Source organism: Hippocampus zosterae, chromosome 6 (assembly GCF_025434085.1).
Source record: "Hippocampus zosterae strain Florida chromosome 6, ASM2543408v3, whole genome shotgun sequence".
Classification (NCBI taxonomy): domain Eukaryota; kingdom Metazoa; phylum Chordata; class Actinopteri; order Syngnathiformes; family Syngnathidae; genus Hippocampus; species Hippocampus zosterae.
In genome coordinates, this window is record NC_067456.1 from 19,995,744 (window position 1) to 20,013,139 (window position 17,396).

At 40.9% G+C, this 17,396-nt stretch overlaps 2 protein-coding genes across 2 annotated transcripts in view; both read left to right on the forward strand.

Annotated features, from left to right (window-relative positions):
- snrnp27 (small nuclear ribonucleoprotein 27 (U4/U6.U5)) overlaps window positions 1–17,396 on the forward strand; it is a 193,561-nt gene that overhangs the window by 50,563 nt on the left and 125,602 nt on the right. The gene's annotated exons all lie outside the window — the stretch shown is intronic.
- Window positions 1,174–17,372, forward strand: cds2 (CDP-diacylglycerol synthase (phosphatidate cytidylyltransferase) 2). Its single transcript, XM_052067017.1, has 14 exons — window positions 1,174–1,391; window positions 6,219–6,370; window positions 6,680–6,776; window positions 7,385–7,482; window positions 8,959–9,098; window positions 9,708–9,766; window positions 11,100–11,182; window positions 11,363–11,450; window positions 11,559–11,627; window positions 12,454–12,606; window positions 13,025–13,144; window positions 13,285–13,388; window positions 13,500–14,816; window positions 14,848–17,372. The coding sequence occupies exons 1-13, from the start codon at window positions 1,320–1,322 to the stop codon at window positions 13,633–13,635; spliced, it is 1,371 nt and encodes a 456-aa protein (XP_051922977.1). The 5' UTR covers window positions 1,174–1,319; the 3' UTR covers window positions 13,636–14,816; window positions 14,848–17,372.

The window sequence follows — 17,396 nt, forward strand, 5'->3', positions numbered from 1 at the left end:
ACAATTTTTCCTAAGCACTAAGGAGATTTTCCCATGCTCAAATTTCTATGCTTTTTTTGTCTTTGTGCTATGCTGTCTTTTACTTTCTGTATCACAATGAGATAGTTTGCAGCAATGTGCATTCCGTCCCTGGGATGGAACAGTCCGTCAACGTCTGATGGTTCATCAATGAATGACAGTGCAAACATCCATCCATCCATTTTCAACACCGCTTATTCTGAACAGGGTCGCAGGGGAGTTGCTGGAGCCTAACCCAGCAGACTACATCCTGAACTGGTCACCAGTCAGTCGCAGGGCATGTATAGTGACAAACAATCATGCACACCCACATTCACACCATCACTAAATGGGAATCGATCCCACATACAAATCCGGCATGTATACTGCCCATAAACAGCGGAGATAGGCTCTAACAGGCCCGGGACCCTCGTGAGGACAAGCGGTTGAGATAATAGATATAATGGATGGATAACGGTGAGTATATGTTTATGAACTCAGGCTTTTTAAAAATCCAAATGAAAAAAAACGAAAAAACATTTCGAGGTCATTGAAAATGAATTGGCGGCCCGGTAGTCCAGTGGTTAGCACGTCGGCTTCACAGTGCAGAGGTACCGGGTTCGATTCCAGCTCCGGCCTCCCTGTGTGGAGTTTGCATCTTCTCCCCGGCCTTGCATGGGTTTTCTCCGGGTGCTCCGGTTTCCTCCCACATTCCAAAAACATGCGTGGCAGGCTGATTGAACACTCTAAATTGTCCCTAGGTGTGAGTGTGAGTGTGAATGGTTGTTCGTTTCTGTGTGCCCTGCGATTGGCTGGCAACCGATTCAGGGTGTCCCCTGCCTACTGCCCGAAGACAGCTGGGATAGGCTCCAGCACCCCCGCGACCCTAGTGAGGATCAAGCGGCTCGGAAGATGAATGAATGAATGAATGAATGAATGAAAATGAATTCACATTTGGCAATTTTATGGTGCAATAAAAGTATTTGTATTTAAGTTATAACCTGTAATTACATAGTATTGCATCAATAACAATCTTGTAGAATTGTACACTAGTAGGACAACTAGTCCAGTTTTTAAGTAATCAGCAGACAAAAAAAAAACCCCGTTCAAATACTTTTAGTTGTTGACGGGTACAGTAGTCAGAAAGCCGTTGCGGATCATTCAATGAAGCGTTTATTTTGAAAAGCGGAAGTAACGTTCCATTTCACTCCCACTTGACTCGGCGGGATTTTAATGTAAATAAAACCGTGCCGAATCTTAGGCAGAGGCTATCTAAGTGGAACGGAACCTTCGCAGATTTCTTTGGGCCGTAGTTTGCGAAGATGACAGAACTGAGGCACCGTGGAACCACAGACACCGAGGCGACGTTACAAAACCAGCCGTCCGAGGACAAGGTAACGTTAGCTTAGACCCGCTCCTGCCCTTTCAATGTGATGCTAGTTAGCCGCCTAGCTAATTCATTTAGGACGATGATCGCATTAAAATAGAAAGTCCTGCGTAAATTGGGGAACCCTTTTAACATATGAGGGGGGTTGTATAAAAAGCATATTTATCTTTTAAACCCCGTTTCATTTTATTTAAATAACAATGTGATCCCGAGTATACTCCACTTTCGTCATCGAGCAACAAACGGCAAATTCTAAAGTCAAACCTAATGTCAAACCTAAAATACATGATAAACAATTTTCTGAGATGGAACGCACAGTCAAACCCTGCACGGATTATTCTATGTGTCAGCTCTTCACCAGCGAGCCATACACTTAAGGTCGAGATCGAAATGATCTTTTTTTGATTGTGTTTTTAATTCTGCGCCCACGGTTACTAGTTACTGGAGAGGGGGCTGACAGGCTTTGCCTTCCAACCTTCATTTGGCTGCTGTGACACACAACGTTGAAATTTCACTTCAGTGTTCATGTGCAAAAGACGGAAATGGGTTTTGCTGTTGTCAAATTGCGGGTGGATGCTGGAGGGGGCGTGGTGGAATGACGGATGCGGCGCTGTGATTAAGTCAAAAGCTTTTGCAAACATTTCTAATGCATCAGGAACTCATCACGAGTTACGACCTGTTTAAAAACAAATGGCCATTTGTGAACATAAGCTGGACTGTCAAGTATTTAGGTGAAAGCTAAGCCAAGGGCACGATTTTCCATGTGACTGCCCAGGTCTACAATATTGAACTGTTGTATTTCCCCAACAAAAATGATGCTAGTTTGAAGAGAGAAAATGAAGTCAGTTTGAAGAGAGATCCGGTTTGGTGAGTCTGTTGATGAAGTACAAGAGTGCAGTTATTGAAAGTGCCGATCACTGCCAAGAGCTTCTCAGATATTCACATTCTTTGCATTATTATACATTTACTACAACAGCCAGGATAATCAGCTCCTTCCTTGACAATCACTGTTTGTGTTTGAATTCAGTTGAAATAATTCAGTCGTACTGTCACACCTAAGCATGTTTTAGCAAGTTGGCCATGTCAGCGGGGGTTCATCGCTTGTTCTGCAGGCTTAAGTTGCTAACCGCCTTTCATTTCACGATCGTCCTGTTCAGTTGTGTTCTGTTCCGTTGCTTGGTGTATGGCGGGCCTTATTCTTATCCTTACGGTCTCAAGCAGGGCTGAACAATCTAATTCAGCTCGATATTGCAGTGCAGTAGAATGTAATTTTTAAATTGCAAAGGCTGCAATCATCATGAAACATGAAACGTTAAAGTGATAAAGCCACAGATTCGTTTACATTTTTTTGTAATCTGACTTTTGACTTGCTCGCTTATGTGTATGCCTCACTTGTTTGGGAGAATGTTTAATTTTCCATGATATTTGGATGGAATTCTGAATTTTATTACGAACTAGCTGGTTCATCAGCTAGTTCCTGCAGAAGGCTGGTAAGGTGGGACTTCGGCCCACAAAAGTGTTGTTGCTTGGTTCAGCTTCATTGCTTATCGCGAAAATAAAGAGATGTTTAGCTCTACTAAATAACTAACAATTTTATTGCAATGCTTGTGGGTAGACAACATTTTTTCGCTAAGATGCCCGCGCGATCGTAGTGAGCCACTGCCTGAGCGGCGCAGTGGTGGCGCGCAGCGGCGCGGTGAAGTCGGTACGTTTTGAAAAGGGACAGACGGAAGGACAGACCGCGTGCGGGACGACGCGCAATATATATATAGATAGATGGACATTCACCAGCTCCAGTGTTCAATCCATTACAGCAGGGGTCCCCACCCTTTTTTGCCCCATGGACCGGTTTATGTCAGACAATATTTTCAGGGACAGGCATTTAAGGTGTGGCGAGAATAATACAACAAAATAATATGGTATGAACTGCATGAAAACTGTGGTGTTTTCGAAATGTAATAATAAACACAAGGAGTTTCTATTCTGGCCGCAACACTCGAATCCCTATGGTAATGTTTAATGCCTTCAAAGTACGATACAACGCAAATTCAAAGTGCATAAAAATGACGACTCACCACAGCCCCGAGCTTGATTTTCTGCAACCAGACGGTCCCATCTTGGGGTAATAGGAGACAATGACACCTCAAGTGTGTGGTTTATGTCCAGTCTACTTCGTAATTTTGTTTTAGTCGCCGTTGCTGCAGAAACCCCCCCGCCTCACACAGGTAGGATGTCGGAAATAGCAACAGTGCTATTGTGGCGATCTCAGAGTATTCAGACATAACTTTAATCCAGTTGTCTTGAACGTACTTTTAAGGCCGCCGTCATTTGCGATCTCTAGCAGTTTTTTTTTTACTCGTTTTGCGAGCTCCGGCATTTTGTTTTTAGCGTAATCAGTCACGTGACGGAGAAGCGTGGCTTGACGTGTGTCAAGTGTGACACAGACAGATGTAACGGAGAGTCTGGTAATTTTTCAAAATAAAACATCTTTCGTATTCCAAAATAAATAAAACTGAATTAAGATAAGTTTTTTCTGTGCGATCCGGTACCAAATGCCTTGTGGACAGGTAACGGTCCGCGGACTGGCGGTTGGTGATCTCTGCATTACAGTATTGCCCTAATGTCATCAGTGATACTACTTGTCGTGTATCCGGAAAGTATTCAGTTTTTCCAAATCGAATTATTTTACAGCTGAAAATGCTTATACTTGTACTTTGCTCAATACTTTGTTGATAAGATAAGATAACCTTTATTTGTCCCACACTGGGGAAATTTGCAGTCTACAGCAACAAACAAAACAAAACAAATAAAAATAAGGGCACCTTTGGCAATACTTACAGCCTCAATTCTTTTTTTAATATGATGCTACAAGTTTGGAACTCCTGTGGACAGTTTCACACATTCCTCTTTGCACCACCTCTCAAGCTCCATCAGGTTGGATGTTGAGTGTCGGTGGACAGACACTATTAGATCTCTCCAAAGATGTTTGATTGAATTCAAGTCTAGGCGATGGCTTGCCCACTCAAGGCCATTCACAGAGCTTTCTTGAAGCTACTCCTTTGCTGTCTTGCCTGTGTCCTTAAGGGGATTTTGAGACACTGAACATCGTATGATAAATATGACGTGTCCTCGTAAGTATTTAGTAACTTATTTCCGTATGGGTAAACTGTGTTTTGTTCTCTCTCTCCCTGTCAGAATCAGTGGTTGTCATCGTAAAGTAAATTATACTGTGACTGCACGTAGGGTAGGGTTTCCCGAGAATGACTTCAGGTCTCAATAAAATGTCTGGCTCACCAAAAACGATCTTTTCTCATTCATGGATTGTCTAATTTGATTGATTTTGAAGTATGTGGTCGACATTCTTTTCCAAACGTTACATACACTCATTTGAAAACAAGATAATAATCATTTGTTTTATTGAAAAAGGGCCTACAGTATGTGTGTGCATCACATCTAAGATGTTGCAGTAGTCAAGAATGTAATATTCTTTTCTTCTATAAATTTTTGGGAAGAAATATGACATGCACAACAGGAGCTCCAAGTTCCTTGTGGCCTAGCAAGACCGAGGGGCGGGGGGGGGGGGGGTGGTATGTGAGACTGTGGGCTATTTTTAACTCAAGCATTCTCAAAGAAAAATACTGTCTCCATGGGAACCGCCAGATGTACAATGGTTGCCCGGTTGATATTAACCAAATTCTATGAATGTTCAAATTGAGCCCTTATTCTCAAAGAATGTCATGTAAAAAGTATGTCATGTGAATGGGTGAAGGGTTGTGACATTCGCTAGCTGATTCTTGCCTTTTACCGTATGTTGCTAGCTGCGCAGCATACTGTCAGTCGACCATCTGTGGTGTGGGGACGACTCCAAGCCTAATTTGGTCACTGCAGCTCAGGGGTCAGTTGGGGTGTGAACAGTTTGCTTTTTCTGTGTTTCTGTGTGTCACACAGAATTGTTCAACACAAGCGCGAAGATCAGTGACTTAAGACGGCATTCTTCCAGTGTGAAGCTTGCTAAAGATCATTGATACAGGTCCTAGACGGAGTTTTCTTTTCCAAAGACAAAAGCAAATATATAGTACTTATAATGGCACAGACAACACTAATCATTTGTAATTCCCTATGTACCAAGAGACTCCATTACACAGGTGTCAAACTCGAGGTCCGCTGGCCAGCTCGGGGCCGCCAAATGATCTTATATGGCCCAGGAAAGCAAATAAAGTGTTTACTTTGTTCTTTTCATATTGGCTTCAGCTCACTCGTAAAAATTTTTAAATTTTTATTTTCCATCCATCTTTTCTGACCATCCAATTGTCATATGTTGCACTTCAATATTTGGTTGCCTAATTTAGAATTCAGTGTGTTATTCAAAAATGCACAGTAAACAATAACAGTCAACAATATTATTCTGATTCTTTTTCATAGCCACTTATTGCTAAGCAGAATATATGGAACACACTGACTTGTCTCCCAAAGCCCAAGTGAAAAATGCCACATTCCAGCCCATTGGGCTGTTTGAATGGCAAGTTTTCGACTGAGCCACGTGCCCCTGCACAGAGAGCCTCAAGGCACAGCAAGTCAAGGATTGTTTAGTCAGTGTCGCCAAAATTTGGCTATATAGACTCAGCAATTTAACAATGAAACATGATTGTATTTTATTTCAAATATTACTGTATTCATAATTTTAGAGCTGCATAGCAGTTATATTGGGGCAGTGCTGCTACCCTCCCTGCAGTCAACTCACAACTTAGTGAAACGGTAATCAGAATTTTAAGGTACGGCAGGCACATATGTCACCATTTGTATTTCATTGCTTATACGTGTGTTTGCATTTTAGGGTTCAGACAGTGAGCTGAGATCAGAGAAAGATGGCGTAACAGACAGCGACCCCAAACTGGACAAAGTGGACTCGGGTGTCCCTGAGGTGCCAGTGCCACCTGATGACACACCAGAGGTGTTAAATAAAGCCTTGTCCGGACTCTCCTCAAGGTGAATTAATGGTGGTGGTTTTGAATTCAGGATGCTCTTTTTTCCTCCCACATTCTACAACAGAAACTAACAAAAAGCAGACCAGACAAGTATATATTATTGATGTTCATTTTAAAATCTTTTTTTTACATTTGACATTTGAGTAATCGAAAAGTAATCAAAAGTGATCCAGCGAAATTAATATCATGGTGATTGGGGACCCTTGTGAGCCGATGACATAATGGATGGATGGATAGATTACTTGCAGTTTTCATCTCTTCCATCCTTAACTTCAGGAAGCAAAATGTTCTTTTTTTTCATCTCTTCTAGATGGAAGAACTGGTGGGTCCGAGGGATCCTTACACTTGCCATGATTTCCTTCTTCTTCATCATCATCTACCTAGGCCCCATGGTGCTTATGATGATTGTGAGTACGGCCGGCATCAAGTGGCATGGCAATAACATCATGGAAGCTAAATGGTATCATGAAGTAGTACTGTAGTTTTTCCACACCATAGTCTTTGTTGTTTTAATAACATTTTCTGCATCACATACGGAAATGATAGATAGATGTGGTGAACAGTGTTACAAAATAACAAATGACACATTTTTAGAATTCCAATTTTGGCTGGAATTTGGAAAGAGGTATTCATCTGGCACTCCCTGTCTTCTATACAGTAATCTGTTAGAAAATCGCAGACCCCTCAAAAAAATCACATGCTCCAGATTCTTATTTATTTTTTAATGAACACCTTTGTAAACACTTCAACCTTCGTGGAAGTCATACCCAAAGCATGTTGCTTGATACTGCACATATCAACAGCTGTAAAGTATTGACAAGTATATGATTAGACATTAGACAGGTGACTAGCTGGATTTTCACTTTCTCAAATGAAATCATTCATTTTCTTTTGAGTTCCCCATTCCGTTTTAATGGCTGTATCCAAATTTCTGCTCCAAATCAAACCGTTTTGAATGCTTCATTAATTTGCCGTGCCTTGTTCCTCCTTTGTAATTGCGGATTTGCTTTCATAGGTCCTGTGTGTTCAGATCAAATGCTTCCTCGAAATCATCACCATTGGTTACAGCGTTTACCACTCGTATCATCTGCCGTGGTTCAGGACACTGAGTTGGTGAGGGCTTACACATGCAGAATGAAACGTCATGAAAATGAAACTTTTATTTTAATTATATTGTGTCATCTTCTGTCTATTTTGTGGCAGATTTACTGAGGTTTGTTGTCTCAACTGAAATATTTAGAGTAGGTATCGACAGGTGCAGTGGTATACTACAGTACTTCAGATTTTCACTCCCTGTGATCTTCATCCATAGCGTAATAGAAAATGTGACATTAGTCCTTGTCATGTCGTGACCAGTGGCAACTATTTATGGTGCCTTGAAAAAAGTATTCATATTCAATTTGACCTCATTCACATTTTGTGACGAATGTTATTTGTTGTCATTTCATGAGATAGATCGACAAAAGAGCACTTAAGTGTGAAGTGGATTGAAAATAACATGATTTTCAAAATTTGAAGCAAATGTGAATCTGAAAAATGTGACGTGCATTTGTATTCATACCCCTGTACTCTGACCCCTGTTCAATAGAATCCAATGCAATCAATTGAACCCACCTACTGTAATTGGTCAAATACCGTCCTCCCCTATGAATACACTTTTTCTGTGTCAGAGAAGTAGCCAAGAGGCCCACGGTCACACTGGAGGAGCTGCGAGATCTGCAGCTCGTGTGGGACAATCTGTCCACAGGACACCTACAATAGCTGCAGGATCTAGCCAAGATGGCGGACGGTGTACCACGTGTATGTGGCGACCATCCTGCTGCTTCAGCGGTATTTTCTATTCACAGTGCTTGGTTCTATTCTGACATAGTCTCTGACTGTTTGATTGGTAATCTGTTTGGGACTTTCAAAACAACGTCAGGTGTTTTCGAGCATGGTGGTGGGAGGACGATTCCCTCCATTGCCGGCTGACATACTGGCTGATCTCTTCTGAGTTCACGCGCTTCCTTCACAGAATCTAAAATGGCCAAGACTTTCGATCCAACTATATTCATGTTCGAATTGCCCACTCAAAAGTCCAGACTTAAGTCCGATTGAGATTCTGTGGCAATCCTAAATTTTTGTACAGATACACTTTCCATCCAATCTGGCTAAGCATTTGCCAAGAAATGTAAGTGCGAGATGTGCAAGGCTGGTAGAGACGTAACCCAAAAGACTTGTAGCTGTAATTGAAAGGTTGTACAGCACTGCAATGTATGAACAAGGGATGCCTGAGCACAGACACGCATCATATTTTTCAGATTTTTCTTTGCTTAAAAAATGTGAAAACTACATCATTTCCATTTCAATTTACAGTTATGGGCTACTAAGTTGGAGGTTATAAATTGGCAAACTGTGAAACTGTTCATAAGCCATGAATGTTTTTTCAAGGCACTATACTTGCAGAGGAATTAGTCTGTATCAAATTGGTGAAGATTTTATGATGAACCTAAAGTCTTTCCATCTGGCATAATGTTTTCCTGGACAGACTGAACGCACGTTGCTCTCATAAAGTACGTGAGGTTAGCGTGTCAACCCTCTTCCCGACAGGTACTTCCTGCTCTGCGTTAATTACTTCTTCTACGGTGAGACCGTCACAGATTACTTCTTCACACTGGTGCAAAGGGAAGAGCCACTTCGCATCCTCAGCAAATACCACCGCTTTATCTCCTTTGCCCTCTACCTCACGGGTAAAATCACACTTGACACACAGCATCGACAGTACTTTTTCAAGCTATTTCACTCACCCATTTTACTGTCATGCGAGTGGACCACAACCACAAATGTTTATCAGCCATACAGATCTGATATCAGTTTTGTATGTAGTTCCTGCAAGCAGACACGTGTCGATTTTGTACATTAATTTGCCATTATTTTTATTAGAAAGTGCCTTTTTTGTTGCTGTAAAGGACCGAGTTTGACGGTACCACATATTTGCATTTTAAAGAATGTGCAAAATAGAAGCCCGTCTTGGATAAACCGGAAAGTCTTGGTTTCTTTTCTCTGCAGTCAAAGGCTTTGGGGTAAGAAAAAAAAAGAACCATAGAAGCGAGCCAAGAGCTGATAAGAGGCAACTGATTTGGATTTCCAATTTATTACTGATCTGCAAGGACACAGTCTCCTCAGTCGCCAGACTCTTAATAGAATGCAGCAACCTTGAGACACTCTGCTGCATAACAATTTTGGCTTTTAGCTAAGGCCAGACACGAATTGGCCAGTTTGTCAAAATGACCTGGATTCTGACTTAATTGATCTCTCTCTAATGGGTAGTGCATTGACGACCGTGTTCACACTTTCAGGTTTCTGCATGTTTGTACTGAGTTTGGTGAAGAAGCACTACCGCCTTCAGTTCTACATGGTAAGTAACATCCGGGCTCTTCTTAGCCACCACCCTGGGGGGCGCTGGGTTATTAATGAGGCCTGCAAGAGGGAATGACTTTCTGGAGGCGTAGGGAAACGGTTGCCCTAGAAATCGTTTGGTAGGTTGTCATCTGAATGGAAAACAAACCAGACACGGCACCTATCCTCACTGTTCAGGCATTTCCAAAGATTGAGATAGCTGATTTGGAACGTCACTTTTATTCTCTCTAGCGATTTGCTTAAGTGTTGTCCTCATGTTTTTGTTTATTGCTAAGTATTTTATTCAAGAGTTTTGCAATTTACTGCAGGTTCAGAATGATCGTTGAGAATTTTTTTTGTCAGACTGAATGAGACATTCTAAGATCAAATGTTGAAAAACGAGAATCTGGCAGAATTGGTGGACCAAGCAACAACTGTCACAGCTTTTAATATCCATTTATTTAAATGTAACTGTACACAAGTTTTTTTTTGTTTGTGCGTCTTGCTGAAAGCATTGTGTGTACAACGCTGAGTTGAGCATACGCCCCTTGTTTGTGTCAAAGGATTTGTCCACTGGTTCTCAAAATTTGTGTACCAAATACCACCCAAAAAACAAAACAAAACAAATAACAGGCCTCCAAATACCACTATCATGCCCAACATTTTGATACGGTAGCATAGTGGCCCAAGTGTTCATCAAAAAGAAGCAGAGGTTTTATTTATAATAAATATTGTAACAAATACAAGACACTAATATTGTGCAGTTTGTGTTCTACTCAAACAATAGTTATTTTCTTTCTAAAATGAAACAGCTGTTCAAAGTATTGAACTAGTATTGCATTCCCCACCAACGTTCACTCTCCTCTCTGCCCCCTTTTCTCTCCACCCTTTGACTGCCTTGTCTAATTTCACTAACTCACACACTGTTGCCTTCAGGGGCTCGCAGACATTTGGAAATGACAGAATTCATGAACAATCTGCTCAACGCAACTGCAGGCTTGCAAAAATACGCAATGATTATTTTGCATACCATCAGAGTGGCGCACGCACCTCACTTTAAAAATTGTTTTGAGAGCTGAAACGGAAGCAGGTTTAATAATGATTACAATTATTACAATAATAATAATAATAACAATAACACCTCTCTAATGTTGGCAATACATCCATTCGATCAAACTATCTGTAGTGTTGTAAAGTGCAGTGTTTTAATTGTGATTTAGTGCATGTTATTGAGACAACAATATATTACTGGTATATTTGTTGTTGTGCACATTCTGTCTGGTTAGACCTGGTTAGGATGCATGTGCGCAAAGCAATCTGTGTCATAACCGTCTTTTTTCTCTTTTCATCAGTTTGGGTGGACTCACGTGACTCTGCTGATTGTGGTGACACAGTCTCACCTCATCATTCACAACCTGTTTGAAGGGATGATCTGGTATGTAAAAAGTCTTCCCGCACCGTGTATACGAGCAGAAAATGTAATACTTGGAGATTTCATGTGCACAATAGCGTGTACAGATGAGGAGCAAAGGTGTTTACTTTTCACCCCGACAGCCCTTTGACCAATTCTAATAAGCAACTTTTATTGTCATTGTTTGTTTTTTTCTTTCAATAGGTTTATTGTACCAATTTCCTGTGTGATCTGTAATGATATTATGGCCTACATGTTTGGTTTCTTCTTCGGACGTACCCCTCTCATTAAGGTTGGTCGACATAAGCACACTGCAAATCATTTTTTGCACGTGTGATGATTAAATGAGCAATGTTAACAAGCGGTACTACATACTGTATCTGTACTGCGTCCTCTACAGCTGTCGCCAAAGAAGACGTGGGAGGGATTCATTGGTGGATTCTTCGCTACCATTTTGTTTGGCATCATGGTGACTTTTCTTTTTATATTGTCTTTCGGACGAATGGAAGTAATTGTCGAATTCTCTTGAGTGTCTGTGCGAACAATCAGCATCCATTATTACCGGTAATTCCTTTAGAGAAAGACCATTTTTTTCACAGAAAACCGGCGAGTTAGGTTCAGAAGACCAAAATGGCAAATCAAGCAATTTTGGGCACTTTTTTATCTCGGACGCCAACAATAGTGAGTGGTGTTGGATCTTACGGTGGCGTCATTAGCAACCCCGTGTGCGTGTGTGCGATTTTTAGGCGAGGTTATTTGGGTGTCAAGCTCCCGCTGCAACTGTTGTGTCAGAAGCTTAATTTGTCCTCTTTTTTTCCCCATTTCACACATTTTTACTGAAACAACTTTGTTGAATTGATGAGTGGGTTACACATTGTGCTGAGTTGCGCTACCGCACTCTTTGCTAAGTACAGTAGCTGGCGTCATCATCACTCGCACTGGCCCATTCACTCTGACCGTCCAAGCAGGCATTTTCATAGCTTTTTTACAACTTTCTGTTTTATAAATGACCCAATTGGGATCAGTGTCAACCAGGTAATCCGCCGGCTTATTTCATATCTTAAAAGAGGGCGCAAACTAACCAGAACGTGAAGTTTAAAACCTGAGCTTTAGCGTTGAAAGTAATCATCACTCACACGCTGACATCATCACACATCAGAATTTCTAATGGGTCAGTATGACAATGACTGCTTTCGAATGATCCAAACCATAGCTAAGTGTGGCTTTTCATTTTTGCTATCAGTCAAGCCACAGCACTGTAAGAAAGTAACCTGTACCCTTGATTTTCCTCACAGCTCTCCTACGTGATGGCAGGCTACCGCTACTTCGTATGTCCAGTCGAGTTCAACAACGATTCTAACAGTTTCCAGGTGGACTGTGAGCCGCCTGAACTTTTCCAGCTTCAGGACTACACCCTTCCCAGCATCCTAGAGTCTGTCACTGGATGGGTAAGTCAACAACATATCCTAAGGGAAAATAAAGATAAGATAAGATATCCTTTATTTGTCCCACAATGGGGAAATTTACAAGACGGTTGAAAATTGCAGGCAACAAAACCCTCAGACTTTTGGGTGAGCAAGTTTTGCCACAAAGGTAGAACAGTACTGTGACTTGAATTGTAAATGGAATCAATCAGTTTCTCTGTGGTGTTTTTACATTATTTTCTGCCTCAACGGCGAAAATGAATCGACGTAACAAAAATGCTGGTGGATTATCAGAGGCTGTAAAGGACTATGGGCATTTCAATCAATCTCAATGAGGAAAATGGCTTTACTATACGAGTACCGGTACATTGAGTTGGTCACAAAACTGTCTTTTTTAGTCACTGACTATTTTCATCTAATCTTGTCCCGCTTGTTTCCGCAGACCACAGTTCGTCTCTATCCATTCCAGATCCACAGCATCGCTCTGTCCACATTTGCCTCAATCGTTGGACCCTTTGGTGGCTTTTTTGCCAGTGGCTTTAAGAGGGCCTTTAAGATAAAGGTACACGACTACTTTTGTATGGCCTGGGCTTGGTTCTTCATATCTTTGTCAAATATTCTGCTGGCATTTGGGTTGAACATGCAATTTGTGTACACTACTGTACAAATGCAAAGCACAACATGAAATGCCTCCTCTTTCAGGACTTTGCCAACACTATTCCAGGACACGGTGGCATAATGGACCGATTCGACTGCCAGTACCTCATGGCCACATTTGTAAATGTCTACATTGCTAGTTTCATCAGGTAAACACAATGAGATATTTGTTCAAAACTGTGGTTGTGACGAACTTGACGATTTGCCGTGTCCTTTGACGATTGGTAGTTTACGATTGGCATGATTGTACTATCTCTCAGGGGCCCAAACCCAAGCAAAGTGATCCAGCAGCTCCTGGCCCTTCGGGCCGACCAGCAGCTCTTCATCTTCAATTCTCTGAAGGCTCACCTAACAGAGAGGGGCTTGCTGCCTGCATTGGAGGAGGCGGCCGCCTAGAGCGGTCCACGGCCAGAGTCGGCGCGTTGTGAAAGGAGGCGTCTGGAGACTCTGTGCGTTCCTGCTGTGAGAGACTTGCCGCGCTTTTCTGTCAGCATAAAAAGGAAAATCAACACAAGGTCACCCTCGGGTCATTCCATTTATTTAGGTATGAGTTATGTGTTGTTCCACGCTACATGATACATAATACATATGTTACACAAATATTTCTAGGTTCAATTACTGTACACCTTTCCATCCAAGCCTTTCAGTCTATTCCCACTGTGTTGAACAATGTTGGTCTGTTCTACTTTTACACTTGTACACAACATTCTCTATTTACCTTAACTGTGTGTTGATATTTTATTGTGCATCTTTTTTTTTAATGCACTGCTCTCAAATGTGCCACTCACTGTATTGTTACCCTCCCCATTGAGTTGTTTTGTCGTGATGGTGAATATTTATACCTTTTTTCTGTTTTTAAATATACCAGCTATTGTTTAACTACAAACCCCAATTCCGATGAAGTTGGGACGTTGTGCAAAATGTAAATACAAACAGAATGCAATGATTTGCACGTCATTTCAACCTATATTCAATTGAATACACTACAATGTTGACCTGATAAACTATTAAAAAAAGAATTACTAATTTGATGCCTGAAATGTTCCAAACAAAGCTGTGACCACTGTGTTACATCACCATTACTTCTAACAACACTCGACGAGCATTTGGGAACTGAGAACAGTAATTGTTTGAAACTTTGGAGGTGGAATTCTTTCCCATTCTTGCCTGATGTCTTGCCTGAGCATTCTTCAGTTGCTCAAGAGTCTAATGTCTCTGTTTTAATATTTTGCGCTTCATAATTTAATACATGTCATATTTTCAATGAGAGACAGGTCTAGACTGGTGGTAGCCATTCTTGTACTTTTACGTACTCTCTTATTTGAAGCCATGCAGAATATCGCTTGGTGGTTTCTTGCTGAAATAAGCAGGAACGTCCCTGAAAAAGACTTTGCTCGTTTGGCAGCCTAAATTGCTTCCTTGCTTGAGCAACCAAGCCTTTTATTCGCAGTCATGAGCCTCTTTTCCAATTAACCTGTTGACCTGTGGTATATTCCAAACAGGTTTTTATTTTTTGGGGGGGATACTTCCTTGACTTTCCCAGTCTTTTGATGCCCCTATCTCATCTTTTTTGGAGGGTGTGTGTGTGTGCCGGGGGGGCGGAGGGAGGGGGGGGGGGGGGGTTAGGCATCAAATTCAATGTGAGAAAATCTTTGCCAAAAAAAGAACAATGTTCATCAGTTTGAACATTAAATATCCTGTCTTTATAGTGATTTCAATAGAATTTAGGTTGAACATGATTTGCAAATCATTGTCCTCTGTTTTTATTTGCGCTTGGCACAACGTCCTAACTTCAGTGAAACTAGAGTTCGTATGTCTGGGAATTTATTTTATTTAGACAGATGATGGCAACGGTCTGTCAGATGTAATGGGCTCTGCACTGCCATTTATCATTTCATGACCTTAACCACATCATTTGTTATGTATTGTAAAGTGGAAAAAATGAACGTTAAGTCTGAATAATTTTACACGATCAGGCTGTGCTAGCGAAATCCAATCGTTGAGTGTGTGGAGGACCTTTTTAGATCAGTGCAGAGGGACCTCGCACTAGTTTTGTGACTGACAAAGTCTATTAACCAGATTAACCCAAATATATTGTTTTTGTTACAAACTTAGGTTTTTTTGTGCTGATGTTTGTACCTGTGAAGTCAGGTGTGTTCAAGATTTGTACATTTTGTTATACTGTATTGACTGCCAGGTGTGATTCTGGTGATTCCTCACAATGCTGAAAGGGAACATTTTGAATTTCTTGCATTACTGCCATAGGCTGCTTCTACCTGTTCGAGCCCTTGCCGAGACCACAAGTCCACAGCAGATAGTGAGAACTTGACAGTTGTGACGCTTTTCTGAAACGGTTAATTGGTGCATTACATGGCAGTCAGGGTTCATTACGATTCAGTCAATTCTGCCAATGTTTTGTTGAATGGTTAAATGGAGTATTACTTTTGCAGTTTTCAGTATTCTCCCCCAGTTATAGATGTTGGGGTCCCGACTGCCACGCCGATTATTTTTTTGTATTTTGTTATTGGAGAAAATGTCAAATTATTTTGAGACCGGCTATCTTTCTGAGACCTGACCAATGATAAAGCATTGTTTCGAATAACTTCAAAATCTGATCGCTGTTATTGGACATGTTTACACTCATCGTTCACAGCTGCAAATCTAGTACCGTATATGGTGTTCATGTCATTCAATTCTGCCAGCCAAAAATCTAATTTCTTAGAAAGTACTATTAATGCGTTTATGCAAGTTTGTTATTGATATTTACAAAAGTGCAGCATATCTGGTGTGGATTAAGGCCCACACCTAGAGTTGAAATGTTTGCATTGGTAATATGGATTTAGTGGTAAAATGTGTTTTGGCTAAAATGACAACCGTCCAGTTCATAGATGAATTGGTGGCGGTGCAGCAATTGACAGGCAATGTTCACCATGGTCATATCCACTGTAGATGAACCTTTTTATCTCTTATTCACGTCACACCGACTCCGTTATGTTTGTACACATCCAATTGGTCTCGACATGCTGTTATAAGAACCATTTACGTAGGTAGACTTATGATGTATCTACAATGGTGTGGTCAGTTCAAACCAGATAGAAATGTAGCGGGGACATCCAGGTCACATTGTGGTCCCCTTGTTCTCTTTATGTTGGTTAATGACCAGCTCATAAAAGTGCAGTCAAACTTTTTAGAACATGACCCAGAAAAAAAAATCACTCACATCCTGAATGTGATGTCCGCCAAACGTTTTCTTTTCCTTCTTTTGATACACTGAAACAGGGCAGGATATTTATTCTTGGTTCTTCAAATGTAAGCCAATCACGGTGCATGCCTTTCATATTTTCCATTGGACAATCGCATCGCCGTAAGTTTTTCCTTAAAGTATTTTTTCGGTCGAATCATTTGACCTCAGTTATCTTATATGTTTAAGATTTTAGAGCAATTTTTGGTGTGCTTTAATATTTTATATAGTTTAAGAGAATATTTAAAGCTACGCTGTCATTTAGAAAATGATGTTGCAAAAGCAGAGAAGTGCTGGCTTTCTTGCAATGAGCTGTTTGTTGACTTGGCTCTTTTGTGCTCTTGTTGTTGCAATGCGGTTAGAAACTACACAGATACCGCTATTTTTATTCTTAGTTCAGACAGCATATCTGTCACTGATGGTTTTCCCCCCCAAGCCCGTCTTTGTTAGAGGTGGCCACAAGAGGGAAGAAGAGCACCCATTTGCTCATCGAAACATTTGACTCAACAATGACGATACAAAAAGATATACAGCTACTGTAATTTCCCACTCTTAGTTTACAGAAGCAGGCTAAAGACTAAATACCAGTTTAACTTGATTGAAAAAGAAAAAAAAATATTCGTGTGGCAACAAGAAGGCCATTGTGGACCGTATTACACTTTTGCAGGACCTTTTAACGAATGTATTGAAGTGGTGCAACCTTTCTTAACCACATATTGTTTGCCCGCCTCCAAGAATTTTTTATTTTGTGGTTTCCCTATAAATCAGTATAAGTTATTTTATTCTTAGGCAGTGGAGTGCTTTGTGATATATATTTGTCTATAGAAAGAAATGTACTCTTGAAGCTAAAATGTACTTTGCCTTGTTGGAAAATTAAAAGTTATTGCTCATGTGTTTTCTCTTCCCTTGTGTAATT

Coding starts and splice junctions, on each gene's coding strand:
- cds2 (XM_052067017.1), top strand. CDS start 1,320: ATGACAGAACTGAGGCACCGTGGAACCACAGACACCGAGGCGACGTTA. Junction 11,628..12,453: donor CCATTTTGTTTGGCATCATG/GTGACTTTTCTT, acceptor TTTTCCTCACAG/CTCTCCTACGTGATGGCAGG. Junction 13,389..13,499: donor TACATTGCTAGTTTCATCAG/GTAAACACAATG, acceptor ACTATCTCTCAG/GGGCCCAAACCCAAGCAAAG.